The sequence below is a fragment of the Lepisosteus platostomus genome, chromosome 16, assembly GCF_059453375.1.
Source record: "Lepisosteus platostomus isolate fLepPlt1 chromosome 16, fLepPlt1.hap1, whole genome shotgun sequence".
Taxonomy (NCBI): Eukaryota; Metazoa; Chordata; class Actinopteri; order Semionotiformes; family Lepisosteidae; genus Lepisosteus; species Lepisosteus platostomus.
In genome coordinates, this window is record NC_142626.1 from 5,744,782 (window position 1) to 5,758,933 (window position 14,152).

Sequence of the window (14,152 nt, forward strand, 5' to 3'; positions counted from 1 at the left end):
TTTGTGTATAATGATAGTGAACTGCATTGGAAATGTAGGAAAGTAAGCATTAATAAGCAGGAAAATTAAACCAAGAAACATCTAAAGTACTGGACTATATTGCAGATAAACTACCAATCTACCTTTTAAGCCTGTACAACCTGCAGAACTCCAGCTTTAATTGATTGGACTCAACAGCCTAAGTTTTAAGGTTATCCTTACAAGTGTGGAAAAGCATGGGCGTAATGTTGCAGCCTTCACTTTTGTTTTAGAAGTTGTTTTTTTCCAGCTGTACATGAACATTTCTGTCTTGTGTCTTTCTTAACAATATGGTGTAAACAGTGTCTGGTTTCTACTGTGATCATTATTTCATTACTGAAGTAGCCTTTTGATATTTGCACAGTAATTTTTGTTGTTATGGCTGTTTTCATATTCGTAGTTTTCTTCTGTTAAAACTTAAAATCTCTCGCATTAAATTGGCTAAAAATGCAAGAATTCAACCAGATATTCTTACTTGTAAAATGTCTACTGTTGCATTGCAGTTAGTTAATGTAGTTAGTCCATAGTCAGCAATCTAAACTTTATTGTTAAGCTTTAATGATTGATGTTGTACCAGTAACCTTTAGAAATACTATAGTACTTCACAAATGCTTTGTGTGTTTGGAAATCTTTTGAGTAAAAGCCTTATAAAAATAGGTTTAGTTTTTACAGGACATCACAAAGAAATAGGATGGTATAATTCTTATAATTGCTTAGTGATAGTATTTGGAAGATTATGGACTAAACAGACTTCAGGGATGCCAGTGGATCATTGTGCTATTTGGAATTATTCCAAAAATCAAGTGACCTCTTTGCTGTAGTATTTTTCTTATTATTTATTTAGTATTAATAAACAATAGATTTATTAAAGTCGTGCGATGTGTAAGCGGGATATGTAATATAATATAAAATAAAGTTTTTTATTATTGTTATAGAGAAACATGATCAGATCAAAATCTGTAATCTTTCCACTTGTATGTCATCGGATATTAACGAGTACAACCCCCCTCTCTGCGGGAGTGCTGGCTGTGACGAATTAAACCGGTTTCACAGGTATTTTCAAAGTAGGAAGTACAGTACTTACTAGTTAAGAAAGCTAGGTTCCTCAATGAAATCGCTTTAACATGCTAATGTGTTGGTGTAACAGTCCGGGCGTGACAAGCTTCTAATGTCAACTCGACTCGATTGGAAGACAATGAACGTATTCTAGCCCTAAATGAATTAATAGCAAACATGGCTTACATAAAAGACATTTTTCAAAGAAAGTTTTAAATAATACGATCTATAGTTGAAATCTGAGCCTAAATATAAAGAAAAAGCATTTTCATAGAGCAATCACGTTGTGTTTATGTAGAAAAAGCGATTAGGTTTATTAGCAATCTAATTACTTATTCGTTTAAAACACTATATAAAATAAAGTTTATTATTAATTTGCTGGACAGAGCGGTGAACATTATTATGGATAAGACAAAGATAACGATCCTGATCAGTTTAGAAATCTGTGTACGCTGTAAGGTTTTTACTTCTTAAACTTTTAAAATACACGTTTCGAATAGAAAGAAATCATCTTCCTGGTACAGTATGTACAGCAAACCAGCACGTCTTTTTTCTCCAATCAGAGGGGTTCTCAGGCGGAAGATGTAAACAGCTTAATTTTCGTGTTAAATAATTTTTTTTAAATTAAAATTCATTCTATACAGCAATCGCATATTTGGGTACCGTTTCATAAAACTTTCATGCTTAAAATGTTTAGGGAGAAATGGAAGACTGATAATGGAATGGAATGGAATGAATGATAAGTGTCGCAGTTTAAATAATTTTCGTAGTTAGAAATTATGAAACGCTCTGTTAAAAGCAAGGGAGTTTTTATGTCCGTTGCAGTAAAAGAAAGTGCCTGACAAAGTAGGGCTTGGACAGATTCCAAGTGCATTTTTGCAATTTACGTTGCATTGTCCATTGTGCTGCTGTAATACAGTTTAAAATAAGTCTAAACTGTATCAGCTTTATTTATGGGTTGCACTTTAGAAAAAGTCAAAAACCGCACTCAAAATGCAATTTAGAGCTTTCTGGCAAGAGGAGACACCCAAATTAATAATGTAACATGCCACTGTTTGTGCATGAACAAAGATACCAATTTATGTTGCATTTGTCTGATTGTGAATCAAAAAACACATATATTTAAACCTGCATTTGCGATTTAAATCAAAACGCGATTTAAATCAATATAAATGTTTATATTGTAACGCCTAGGTAACTATTCATTGTTATTAAAATGACTTAAATTCAATCATGTTGTGATATTTAGAAATATAAATTTGTTTGGTGCGAGTGAGGTTTTATTTAATCTCTGACCAAGGGAAACGTTTCATTTTTTCAAAGATATGTTTGTTAAAAAAAAAGTAATGGTTCCACAGTGGGATTTGATCACAGACCATGTGACATGGGAGTCAGGAACCTAACCCACGGCGCCACCGGCAAGGTCACATGGAGAGTGCTGAAAAAGCACTACAGAAACATTATCAACAGACAATGTACAGCGTGTACTATTCTTGTGTTGCGGTACATGAATATCATTATATCGTTATTAATTTCTTTAGATATGCGATTCCATATTATATTCCCTTTTAATCAAATTCTAAAAGTATGCTTGTTGACTCCGGTATCTCGTTAGTTAAAGACTTCGATGCTTAAAATGTTTAGGGAGAAATGGAATACTGGTGTGTATTTTTTCTTTAAAGTACCGAGACCAGCCATATACTGTATGTTTATGTTCCAAAATTAATATCGTTTATGGCCTTCACACGCGTTACAGTATGCTCCTATTCTTTTTATGCTCAGCTACTAAGATTTCCCTTCAGTGGTAAAACTCCATATAAATATTCAATACTACAACGGGCACAGTAAAGACGTTTACTGTAAATCTTTCTACGACAGACCAACGGACCACGAGTGCCCCTGTCGGTCAACCAATCACGTACCCCGTCATCGTGCGTCACAATGTGCGACACCGTAGCCAATTACCTCCGGTACGTGTCTGTACAGCGCACTTTGAATGGCTCCATCTGTAAGACGTTAAGCTTTATTAGCTCCACCTGGCAGTTTTACAAGGTGATTCCTTGTTTTACCGCAGTGTACTCCTTGCATTTTAAATGGCTGCATCCCTATATACAGTATGTGTAAAAAAGATGGGTAAAGTGGGAAAGATTGTATGTCGAGATGTCTAATATGTCATGTTAATATGTAATGAGATGTTAACAAAGAAACCACACACAACAACTTGTATAAAATCACGTAGCAGTTTTTTATCTTTCTATATGCCCTCTTTCTTTCTCGTTTTTTTCTAATTTGCTATTGTCACTCAAATAGAGTTTTCTCAGACTGGAGTGTTAAACTAAACAACAGAGGCCAGATCTTCACAACATCTCTCTGTAAGTCCACACTCACTCATCTTGCAGACAAAAAGACAGGCTCACAGCTGAACATCTGCACAGCTCGTCCAAATCATTGTTTCCATCATTAAGATCCTACATTAGTAGTAACCTCCGAGAAGCAGTGCAGACAGAATCTGACATTATTCTGACATGAAGCAAAACTTAAAAAAATGGAAATTAATTTCTCCCTTGCTCTTGGGAAGGATTGGGACAACAAGAATGAATGTACTTCCAGGATTTCTGTCTTCCTCCTTGTTTCTGTCTTATGCCCCTCAATGACCATTTCTAAAACATCTGTCTATTTTGAGTGGTTAAAAGTCAGGGTGCCATGCTATTTCTCTCAACCATCAAAACAACTATTCCTTTCTTGAGTTTTTCTAAGTGATTAATGTATTTAAATTGCAGAAAGCACAGAGAGAGAGAGGAGAAAACACTGGGGAAATTCAAAGCTGAGAAGAATTAAATGAGACTAAAATAAGAGATTAACATATTGATAAAGTTTGCATACCTAACTCACTTCCACAGCTACATCCTTTCAGATGTATATAGAATATTAGAAAATACAGTAGGAATTCAAGAGTTAAGAGTAAGATACAAATGAGAAATTTGGGTTGGCCCAGTCTTCAAAATCTTGAAGAAATATACAACAATCCTTATTAGGAGTCCTTCTTCTTCTGGGACAAACTCCAGATGAGCTGCCTTCAGAGGCAGAAAGATACTTGTTTAGAACTGTCAAGACGGCAGCAATGAAATAAATCACTAGAAACTGATTAAAGCTAGACTGACCTTGTATTCAAATGAAGAAGGACTTTATGAATTAAATCTCATAGACAATGTTACCCACAGAATTCTAAATCAACAACAGCATAAACAAATGTGTAAAAATATGGGCAATGTGGGAAAGTTTGCTTGTCGAGTCTCTCAGCAATGAGATATTAACAAAGAAGCCAGAGACAAGAACTTGTATTAAGTTGCGTAGCAGTTTTTTGGTCTTTCTGTATGCCCTCTTTCTTTCTTGTTTTGTACTTCCAAGGTGTTACTTTCTGATGTATGTGAAAAAGTGAATGTTGTGCGTTTCAGAATATCTACATCAAACAATAAAAAACAAAGAAATCACCAGTGTTCACTTACCTCAGTGTTGTTAATTTACAGTTGGGATCCCTCAGAGCTGCAGACAGCAGTTTCACCCCTGAATCCCCCAGGTTATTCTCACTCAGATACAGTTCTGTCAGACTGGAGTGTTGAGACTGAAGAACAGAGGCCAGATCTTCACAACATCTCTCTGTTAGGTTACAGCTCTCCATCCTGCAGACAAAAAGACAGGAGAACAGCTGAACATCTGCACAGCTCTTCCACATCTTTCTTTCCAAGTCTTCACTACAACACCAAGCTCAGCAGCAATATATGTCATTATCCATCTCAGAGTGTCCATTGATGAGGATGATGAAGTTAACAGCTGCATCAAAATTTGGGTTCCATGAGGAAGAAGAAAGATGAGAAGAAATTTTCAGGAAGGGAGACAGTGGGAAACAGGGAGACACACAGAGCTACAGTGACTGGAAATGGGAAACAGAAATAGAAAGACTTTGACTTTTAACCATAATAAAAATTGCTTCACATTTATTATTATATTTTATTATGATGTCATCTTCTTATAGTTATTTTAGTTAGTTACAGTGTTGTAGTTTTTCTTCAAATGGTTTATTAATCCCAAATGTAAATGACCAATACTGGAGTAAGTGGACTGGAGATTTTGATGTTTGTAGATATTTTGAGAAAAACAACAACTCATCTAAAGAAAATAAACCATTTGAAGAAAAAAAACTGGGTTTTAACTACTGTATGACACCACAAAAAATAATTAATAATTATATTACGCAATAATATAATTATTATTACAAAAAGTAATAAGAAGTAATAAAAAGAATAAAGAAATTGATCATGAAACTAAACAAATCTCATCCCTCGCAAAACTACACAACACCGCACACGTTTTACACATGAAAGACCCTCTACACAGACTCCCACATGTAACATAGTCAAAACACACCAACACCTTCAGACAAGACTCTACAGTTTTAATCGAGGAATTCTAGAGACATTCTGCTCTTCACCAACCCCTCAAACACTCTCCTCCTCTACAGACCCTCCACCTGAGACTGTGTTAATCCTGCTCTTGTAGAAGAGGAGTTGGGTCTGGCCCAGCAGAAAGTGCACTGGGTACAATTCTCTTCTTACTAACATAACTCATCCTGAACACAACAGCAGCCAGAACACAACCGCACATCCTGAGTGTTTTTTCTTTGAGAATGAATGTGGATGCCTTGCACTATGTTCATCCTCTCCAGACATTTTACCAATCCTAATCCAGTCCCTTCTGTTCCTCTTTTTTCCTGATAATCTCTCCCTTTTTCCCCTTGTCTATTGAATTTAAACTCACCCACACCTCCAAGCTCACTAGTTGATCCTTACACTCTGGATCTCTCCATAGTGCTGTTGTGATTCTCGCTCTCCAACTTTTTACTCTAGGGACACGTAGCCTCGGACCCCCTCAAGTTCAATGAGCACAGTACATGTTTATTTAACTTGGCTGAACTAAAATATAGCTTGTATTCACTAGAACCCTTACAGTATAGCACCCCAAACAATTACAGTATCTCCAGTTTTACTAAAGGAATTCTAGTGAGATCCTGCTCTTCACCAACCCCTCAAACTCTCACTCCCTCTACAGACCCTCTGCCTGAGACTGTGTTTATCCTGCTCTTGTAGAAGAGGAGTTGGCTCTGGCCCAGCAGAAAGTGCACTGGGTACAATTCTCTTCTTACTGACATAACTCACCCTAAACACAACAGCAGGGCTGCTGAAGGTCAGAATAAGGTTAGAGAAGAGGTGAATCAAGAGACTCAACATGAGAGTCAGACAGGTTCAGGTGCTATAGCAGTGAAAGTGTACCTGAATATCAGCACAGAAGTGAAACCATAACCAGAGGTACAACATTAAATTCATACAGTATATAACACATGGGATGACCTAGGTTCTTAATGTGACTGATGTTAATGTTCTTAATGTGGCATAACAAAATGATACGTTTAATTTGGCAGTGCCTCCACCTGAAACAGACCTGAATCAATCTGTGAGTATATTAGGCTTTTGGGACACATACTGCAGCCTACTGCTAATGTAGCAGTACTGCCAAATTGTACTGTACTGCTAGCTACATTAAGTGACACTAGCTTGGCAGCACCTTTCAAAATGAAATGAAAGCCTAAACCCTGCTTTAGAAAAAAAATTCCTGGACCAGGTCAAGTCAACTTTAGCAAAGACACTTATATAACAAAACCTTGGTTATGTACTATTAGGTGAGGGTCTGTAGAATAGATCTGAGCTACTTTTGGAGAGGCACAATTTTTGGTTTGTTTGGGAGGGGAGTGAGACCACTCCCTGTGCATCACTGCATGGTCCCAGTCTGGGTGGTTTTATCAACCCCAGCAGTTGTGACAGAGACCCTATGTGACAAAAAAAACTATTAGCTGTGGGTCTGTAGAATAAATTTAAGGTATTTTTGAAGAGGCACAAATTTTTATTTGGGCATGACAGGAGTGAGACCACACCTTGCTCATCACTGCACGGTCCCAGTCTGGTAATCGGAGGTGCTCTACATACCTCAGCAGTTTTGACAGAGACACTTATCTGACAAAACCAAGGTGATTTTCTATTAGCTATGGGTCTGTGGAATAGATCTGAGGCATTTTTGAAGAGGCACAAATTTTTGTTTGGTTGGGAGGGGAGTGAGACCACTCCCTGTCCATCACTGCATGGTCCCAGCCTGGAAACAGCAAGTGGTCTTATAAACCCCAGCAACATTTGCAAAGATGCTTATCTGACAAAACCATAGTGATTTTCTATTAGCTGTGGGTCTGTAGAATAGATTTGAGCTACTTTTGGAGAGGCACAATTTTTTGTTTTCTCAGGAATTAGACTTTTTCCTGTCTAGAAGAGCACACCTCTGTGTCAGTTTGCAAGCAGAAAGTGATATAAAAACACCAAAGAGATTGCAAGAAAGCAAAAAAATAATGAAGAACGGCAATTTCCTATTACTTGTGCGTCTCTGTATCACATTCCACCCAATTTTAAGGATGTACAAATTGTTGTTGTGCTATAAATGTGACTTTATCTGGTCCAGGATTTATTTTTCCTAAAGCAGGGGTAGGGCACTTTTATTTTGAAAGGTGCTGCCGACTTAGCGTCACTTAATGTAGCTAGCATCACGCTACTAAAGCCCTTCTGCTATGTTTATTTATCTTGGCTGAACTACAATATAACTTGTATTTCACCTGAATGTATTAATATTAACATTATATTCACATACTGTACTAAAACAACAAAAAATCCACATGAAAACTACATAAATTCACACAAGGCTACAGAAGGAACAGACTCGACTGGATTTAAAACACACGTAAGCTTATTGACAGAAATGGTAGAGTACAAGACGGCGTACTGTCTGATACCTCCGAAGTTATCTCCGAAGTACAAAAAACGTATAAATACGTGGGAAAGGTATTTGTTTAAATAATTTAAGTGATAACACTTTGTTACGGAGCCCGGGAGGGGCCATCAGTAGGAAAAAAAGTTATATCGAGGGAACGATTTACAATTCGTGCTCACGAAATTACTTTTTCTTCGTTTTCCTTGTGCAACCACTATCAAATGCTATATAACACATTTCTGCGTCTTTATATCTGTTGTGTATCTTAATAAAGAGCCGTTCTTATATTAACTATTTTATTAACTACACATATCACGCCCTTACACCATATATTCCCGTCTTCTACTCTCTCGTTCTGTTGTCTCGCGATGTCTACTCACTATACTACATCCCTTCCTTTGTTATTTTTAAAGTCCATAACTTTACCATACTATTGTAACAATTCTATATCAACACAGTAAACGGTTATTAACTATTACAACAAAATGTATGTAAAACCTTCCATTTCTATTCAACACATTCAACTTTTTTTCACAACTATTTCTATGAGTACCAACTCAAATTTTAGTTCAATTTCTACTTAAGTCACTTCTAAATATCACCTCATTTCTAGCAGTTTAAGCAACATCTACATAGATAACAAACAAAATAGAGCAATTTAACATTTGGAGAGCTATGCAAGTCCTATATTTTTAAATGTCTCTCTAACGAGCTGATAACCCTGCCACTTCTGGTTGTTACTTCACTTCTGGGTAAAGTTACTGGCTCTCCTACGGATGTACTCTCCACTGTCTGAGGACTCGGCCCTTCCTCCACGTCAGAAAGTCCTGTATTCTCAGCATTTTCTGTTTCTGCAGATTCAAAATCAAGATCCAATGGAGGAGTGTGTCGAAGATGTTTTACATTTCTCATTATTTTTGAGCCATTTTCCACATTCACTAACTCAAAAGAGTTACAAGAGGTGTTTCTCAGTAACACATACAGATGCAGCCATTCAAAATAAGCGGTAAAAACCCGCGGTACAGTAACCAACCCGCAGGGCACCGCAGGGCAAGTGATTGGCTGGCCAAAATGACCGACAGGGGCACTCGTGGTGCATTGGTTGGTAGTGAAAAGATTTAATCATTTAATGTCTTAACTGTGCACATTTCAATCCGCTTAGTTTTAAATATTTATATGGAATTTTACCACTAAAGGGAAATTTTAGTAGCTGAGCATAAAAAGAAGAGGAGCATAACGCATCTGAAGGTCATAAACGATATTAATTTTGGAACAAACATACAGTATATAGCTGGTCTTGGTACTTTAAAGAAAAAAATACACACCACTATTCCATTTCTCCCTAAACATTTTAAGCTTCGAAGTCTTTAACTAACGTGATACCGGAGTCAACAAGCATACTTTTAGAATTTGATTAAAAGGGAATATAATATGGAATCGCGTATCTAAAGAATTTAATAACGGTATGATTATATCCGTGTACTGCGACAGGGCTGTGTAGGGCTGTCTCGGCTGCCTGTTCATGTGAGCTGTCTTGTAGCCTACTGGTCTAGGTGCGTGACTACCAACTAGCAGGTTGTGTGTTTGAATCCAGCTGGTGCTGGACTTTTCTTTTAACAAACATTTCTTCGAAAAAATAGAATAGCGATATTATGGACAATCAATTGACTTTTATATTTCAAAATATCGCAACATGATCGATATTTGCGATATTTTGAACATATCTTCCCTTCTGACAGCGGTTCCTGCTTCTAGTGTGTGTGTGTGCAACAGAGTAAATTTTTATAGAGAAATGGAGGCTGGACAGTATGCGTTACAATATAAACATTTATATTGATTTAAATCGTGTTCTGATTTAAATCGCAAACGCGTGTTTAATTATGTGTTTTTTAATCATAATCAGGCTAATGCATTTCTACATTTTCTGTATGAACCAGCTTAGAGGTTCATACAGAAAGACAGCTTGTGTTTAAATTGAGTGTAAGGTAATTTATGCTTCTAAAGTCATGGTCAGCATTTATTATTGTACTGTGCTGTAAACTTTTTCTGTGCCTAGTCACATTATTTTATAGCGTTTTTATTGCGTTATTAAATCCGGTGGCGCTGTGTGTTAGTTTCCTGACTCCCATGTCACATGGTCTGTGATTGAATCCCATGGAACTATGACTTTATTTTTTAACAAACATTTCTTTGAAAAAATGAAACGTTTCCCTTGGTCAGAGATTAAATAAAACCTCACTCGCACCAAACAAATTTATATTTCTAAATATCACAAAATACGTTCATTGTCTTCCAATAGAGTCGAGTTGACATTGGAAGCCTGCCACACCCGGACTGTTAAACCAACGCATTAGCACGTCAAAGCCCATTGAGGGTATTGAGCCAGTATTGGCTTTAGTATTCCCCCCTCTCCCCTCAATTCAATTCAATTCAAGGTGTTTTATTTGCATGACAGATGGGTACAAGCAGTGTTGGGTATGTATATTGTAACGCTTACGGCAGACAGGCACTGTGTAAGAGCCGGCGCACCAGAGCTGTGCACCGAGGGAGCGTCTGCATTTATAACTTAGTTTTTAAAATTAGTCAAGCAATATGAAGCATCTCCTTTTACTTTTAAGTCCCTTAAATACATTCAGCACAGCTTTCTCACCACTTAAGATTGCTTTTGATACCATCCTTACACAAAGCAGAAGGGAGATCTTAGTGCCTGAGCATAAAAAGAATAGGAGCATACTGCAACGCGTGTGAAGTCCATAAACGATATTAATTTTGGAACTTAAACATACAGTATATGGCTGGTCTCGGTACTTTAAAGAAAACATACACACCAGTATTCCATTTCTCCCTAAACATTTTAAGCATCGAAGTCTTTAACTAACGCGATACCGGAGTCAACAAGCATACTTTTAGAATTTGATTAAAAGGGAATATAATATGGAATCGCGTATCTCAAGAAATTAATAACGATATAATTATATTCATGTTGCAAAAGAACTGCAACGGACATAAAAACTCCCTTGCTTTTAACAGAGCGTTCCATAATTTCTAACTAGAAATTGCCAAAATGCCAGGTGAAAGGATTTGTAAACATATTTTGTTAAAGCAAGTCAGTTTTTTCTGCAACACATAAAAGACATTTTCCCAAGAAAGTTTAGCCTTTGTCACTAATGAAACCACTAAATAAAGACATAAATATAGAAATCTTAAGATTTGTTTTATTTAATGTTGGTAGCAGGATGAACTGTCAGAGTGTATATTTTGTCGCAGAGTTGCTGCAAGATGTTAACAGTGAAAAAGGTATTTAGAAATGAGTTATTTCAAAATGAAAATTTTCAGAATAATTGCAAATCTAGCAGGATAGAGAAAGCACAGAAAACTGGCAGTTAGATTGATCAGATTAGTATGAAAAGTCATTTAGCAAAGGGAATGAGAAGAGTGACAAACTAGTATACTTTAGATCTTTTTTTCTGAACCAGGGAAAATCTGATCATGTTTCCCTATAACAATAATAAAAAACTTTATTTGATATATCACCATTAAAGGTGGCATCTCAAAGCAATACAGTAGATGTAAAAACAGATAAAAGGACCACAGATTACAAAGTAAATGCATATAAGAAAGACAAGCAGTTAGAGGTGCTACCAAAATTAGAAAATGAAGCAGATACAAACACTAAGTCTTCTGAAAAGAAAGGTTCTGAGGTTAGATTTAAACTGGCCCTGGTGTGTGTGTGTTTGTGTCTGTCTGTCCTGTGATGGACTGGCGCTATGTCCAGGGTGTATTCTGCCTTGTGTCCGTCGCTTACTGGGATAGGCTCCAAATCCTCTGTACTGGATAAAGAGATTAGAAATGGATGGAAGTAAAGGCACTGTGTGGATGGAACTATACACAGTGTTAGAAACCCACTATGAAATGGCAGCATCTCACTGAGAATAAAACATTTTATAGTGCTGGCTTAAGGAAACAGCCTTTCCACCTCTCTTGCACATCAGTATCCATACCTAGTTATTTAAACAAATTGCCTCTAATTATAAACATCTTAATATACTGGCTCTGTGGATCCGCATCAGCTATGTTTGCCCATTCCTTCAATTCATGTGCATCCACCACACAGTTCAACGCTAGCAACTACACAAAATCTAAAATATGAGCTCTACTTGCAATACTCCACTTACAATACCAACAGTACCAGCTAACTTTAGTAGTGACATTTTCATGGATCTTTTTAACAATAAAATTTACAACATCAGACTTCAGACACAATTAAACAGGCCTCAAAAAAGTCTGGTACAAACATTTTCAGCATGGAATAAACCTTTACTTTAATGGTATAAACCTTAAATGGATTCATATTCTCAATAAGAATTGGTGCTCAGTAACATGACCTAGAAAATGACAGAAGACAATACGTATCATGCTTATCCTTCTATTTTTCATAATCGTAAACTCCTTAAGGCAGTTACATTTTCTCTGTTCTGACCTGGAGTTACAGAGAAATTTAAATTCTAATAAGAGATTTGTAATGAGGAAAGTCATACCAATCACTCATACAGTACCAGGATTTGCAATTACAATACAAATACTTTCTTTCTGTATGTGTTTATTTTGCAGTTTGAGTCTATGGCATTCCTTTGGGGGTCTATACTCCAAGGCATGACTTTTTTATGGGAACATGACATTTTTTTAAAGTCTTTTAATGCAAGCTTCATATAAACCCTTAGCAGTGGTTACTGTCTGGAGCAGGTACTTGAATGGCACAGATTCATTGAAATGATTCAATTTCTTTTGAAAATATTTGGGATAATACATATTCCAGAAATCACAGCCGTTGAATTATCCAGAAATTAATTTCTCTCAGGGTGTATTTAACCCCTCATGGATGGCATTATATGAAATGAGTTTGTAGTTCCCCATTTGCCTCTATTATGAGATGCTGTGGACACTATTTTATACATTTTAGGAGTGTCCTTAGGAAGGTATGTTCTAGAAAGAGTGAACTTCTGTTTTGCCATTATTTTTAATAGGGACGTTACATGTTTACACTTGGTGCTCCTACTAGAGGAGAGGATTTGATTAATCTAGGCTTATCACAGAAACTGAAACACATCTGGTTGGTGAGTCTACTGTGGGTAAAATGTTACTGGGACCGCATGTTGTAAAGCTCGGTATTTTCTCTCTTGGCCTGACTTTTTTTAATGTCTGAGTGTTAGAATCCATGTTGTTGCTGGTAAGGGAACGGTAGGTGCTGTGATTGACACAGTCAAAGCCTTGTACAGAGATACCATTGTAGCTGTTTGACAGTATTTTAGATGCCCTTAGTTAAAAGCATGGGAGGAAGTACTGCCAAGGGGAGGGGGGGGAGCAAGGATTTTTTCTTTGAGTTTGTGAGGTTATTTTTTGTTATATTGTGTTTCAGAAAGCAAGAAAATAAAATTTACTGTATGTTAAAAAGAGAAAGAGCTGGAGTAGATCCTCAGATCAGTTTGCTACCAGCGATCAAAAAAAAAATGGAAAGAATTGTCTCCTCCTGATTGGAACCTTTCTTACTGTCTTATAATTTATCAGGCTACCTTTTAATTTCCACTGAGAGAAGGAAGTCACTTGTCATGCAGCTATTTTATTCTTCATTGCACAATATGCTCTAAGTTAGCAAATGAAACATGAACACTTATTGAAATAAATCAAGAATACGATTAACATGAATGTATAAACATCCAAACTATACTTTATCACATTTAATTATTGTTTACATCTTCCGCCTGAGAACAGTCACCCGTTGCTACCCAACGCAGAAACACAGCCACTAACTAGCAAAGAGAGGACATTAGCTAGCCAATATGATAAAGAAATAAATGATTATTTTGTTTATTTCTTTTGCACATTTATTTGAACATTTCCATCGATTGTACAAGCACTTGGAAACTGTCCAATCCCTAGTTCATCAAGCATTTACCGTTCTGGCGCCGGTCTGTGTCTTCTAGGATATAATGCCAGCGAACTCTTGTTTTTTTGTCCACTATACAGTAACTACGCAGGGCAAACGTTCTGAGGTCAAATTCTTCCAGCACGGGGGTACCTTTAAAACGGAGACGACGGCACCGAAATTTTTTGGCGCGCCTTCTCTTTAAAGCCCTGGCCAAATATGAAGACAGTACGTAGTTATAATTCAAACGGAATTAAAAACTACACATCCCAGTTACCATGGTGGTGCTTG

General features: G+C 36.7%; 1 protein-coding gene across 1 annotated transcript in view; it reads right to left on the reverse strand.

Annotated features, from left to right (window-relative positions):
* Positions 1 to 14,152, reverse strand: part of LOC148646745 (NACHT, LRR and PYD domains-containing protein 3-like) — a 2,700,574-nt gene that overhangs the window by 1,285,306 nt on the left and 1,401,116 nt on the right. The window contains exon 13 of the mRNA XM_088608537.1: positions 4,581 to 4,754. Coding sequence (XP_088464663.1) covers positions 4,581 to 4,754 — 174 coding nt within the window. The remainder of the gene's footprint in view (positions 1 to 4,580; positions 4,755 to 14,152) is intronic.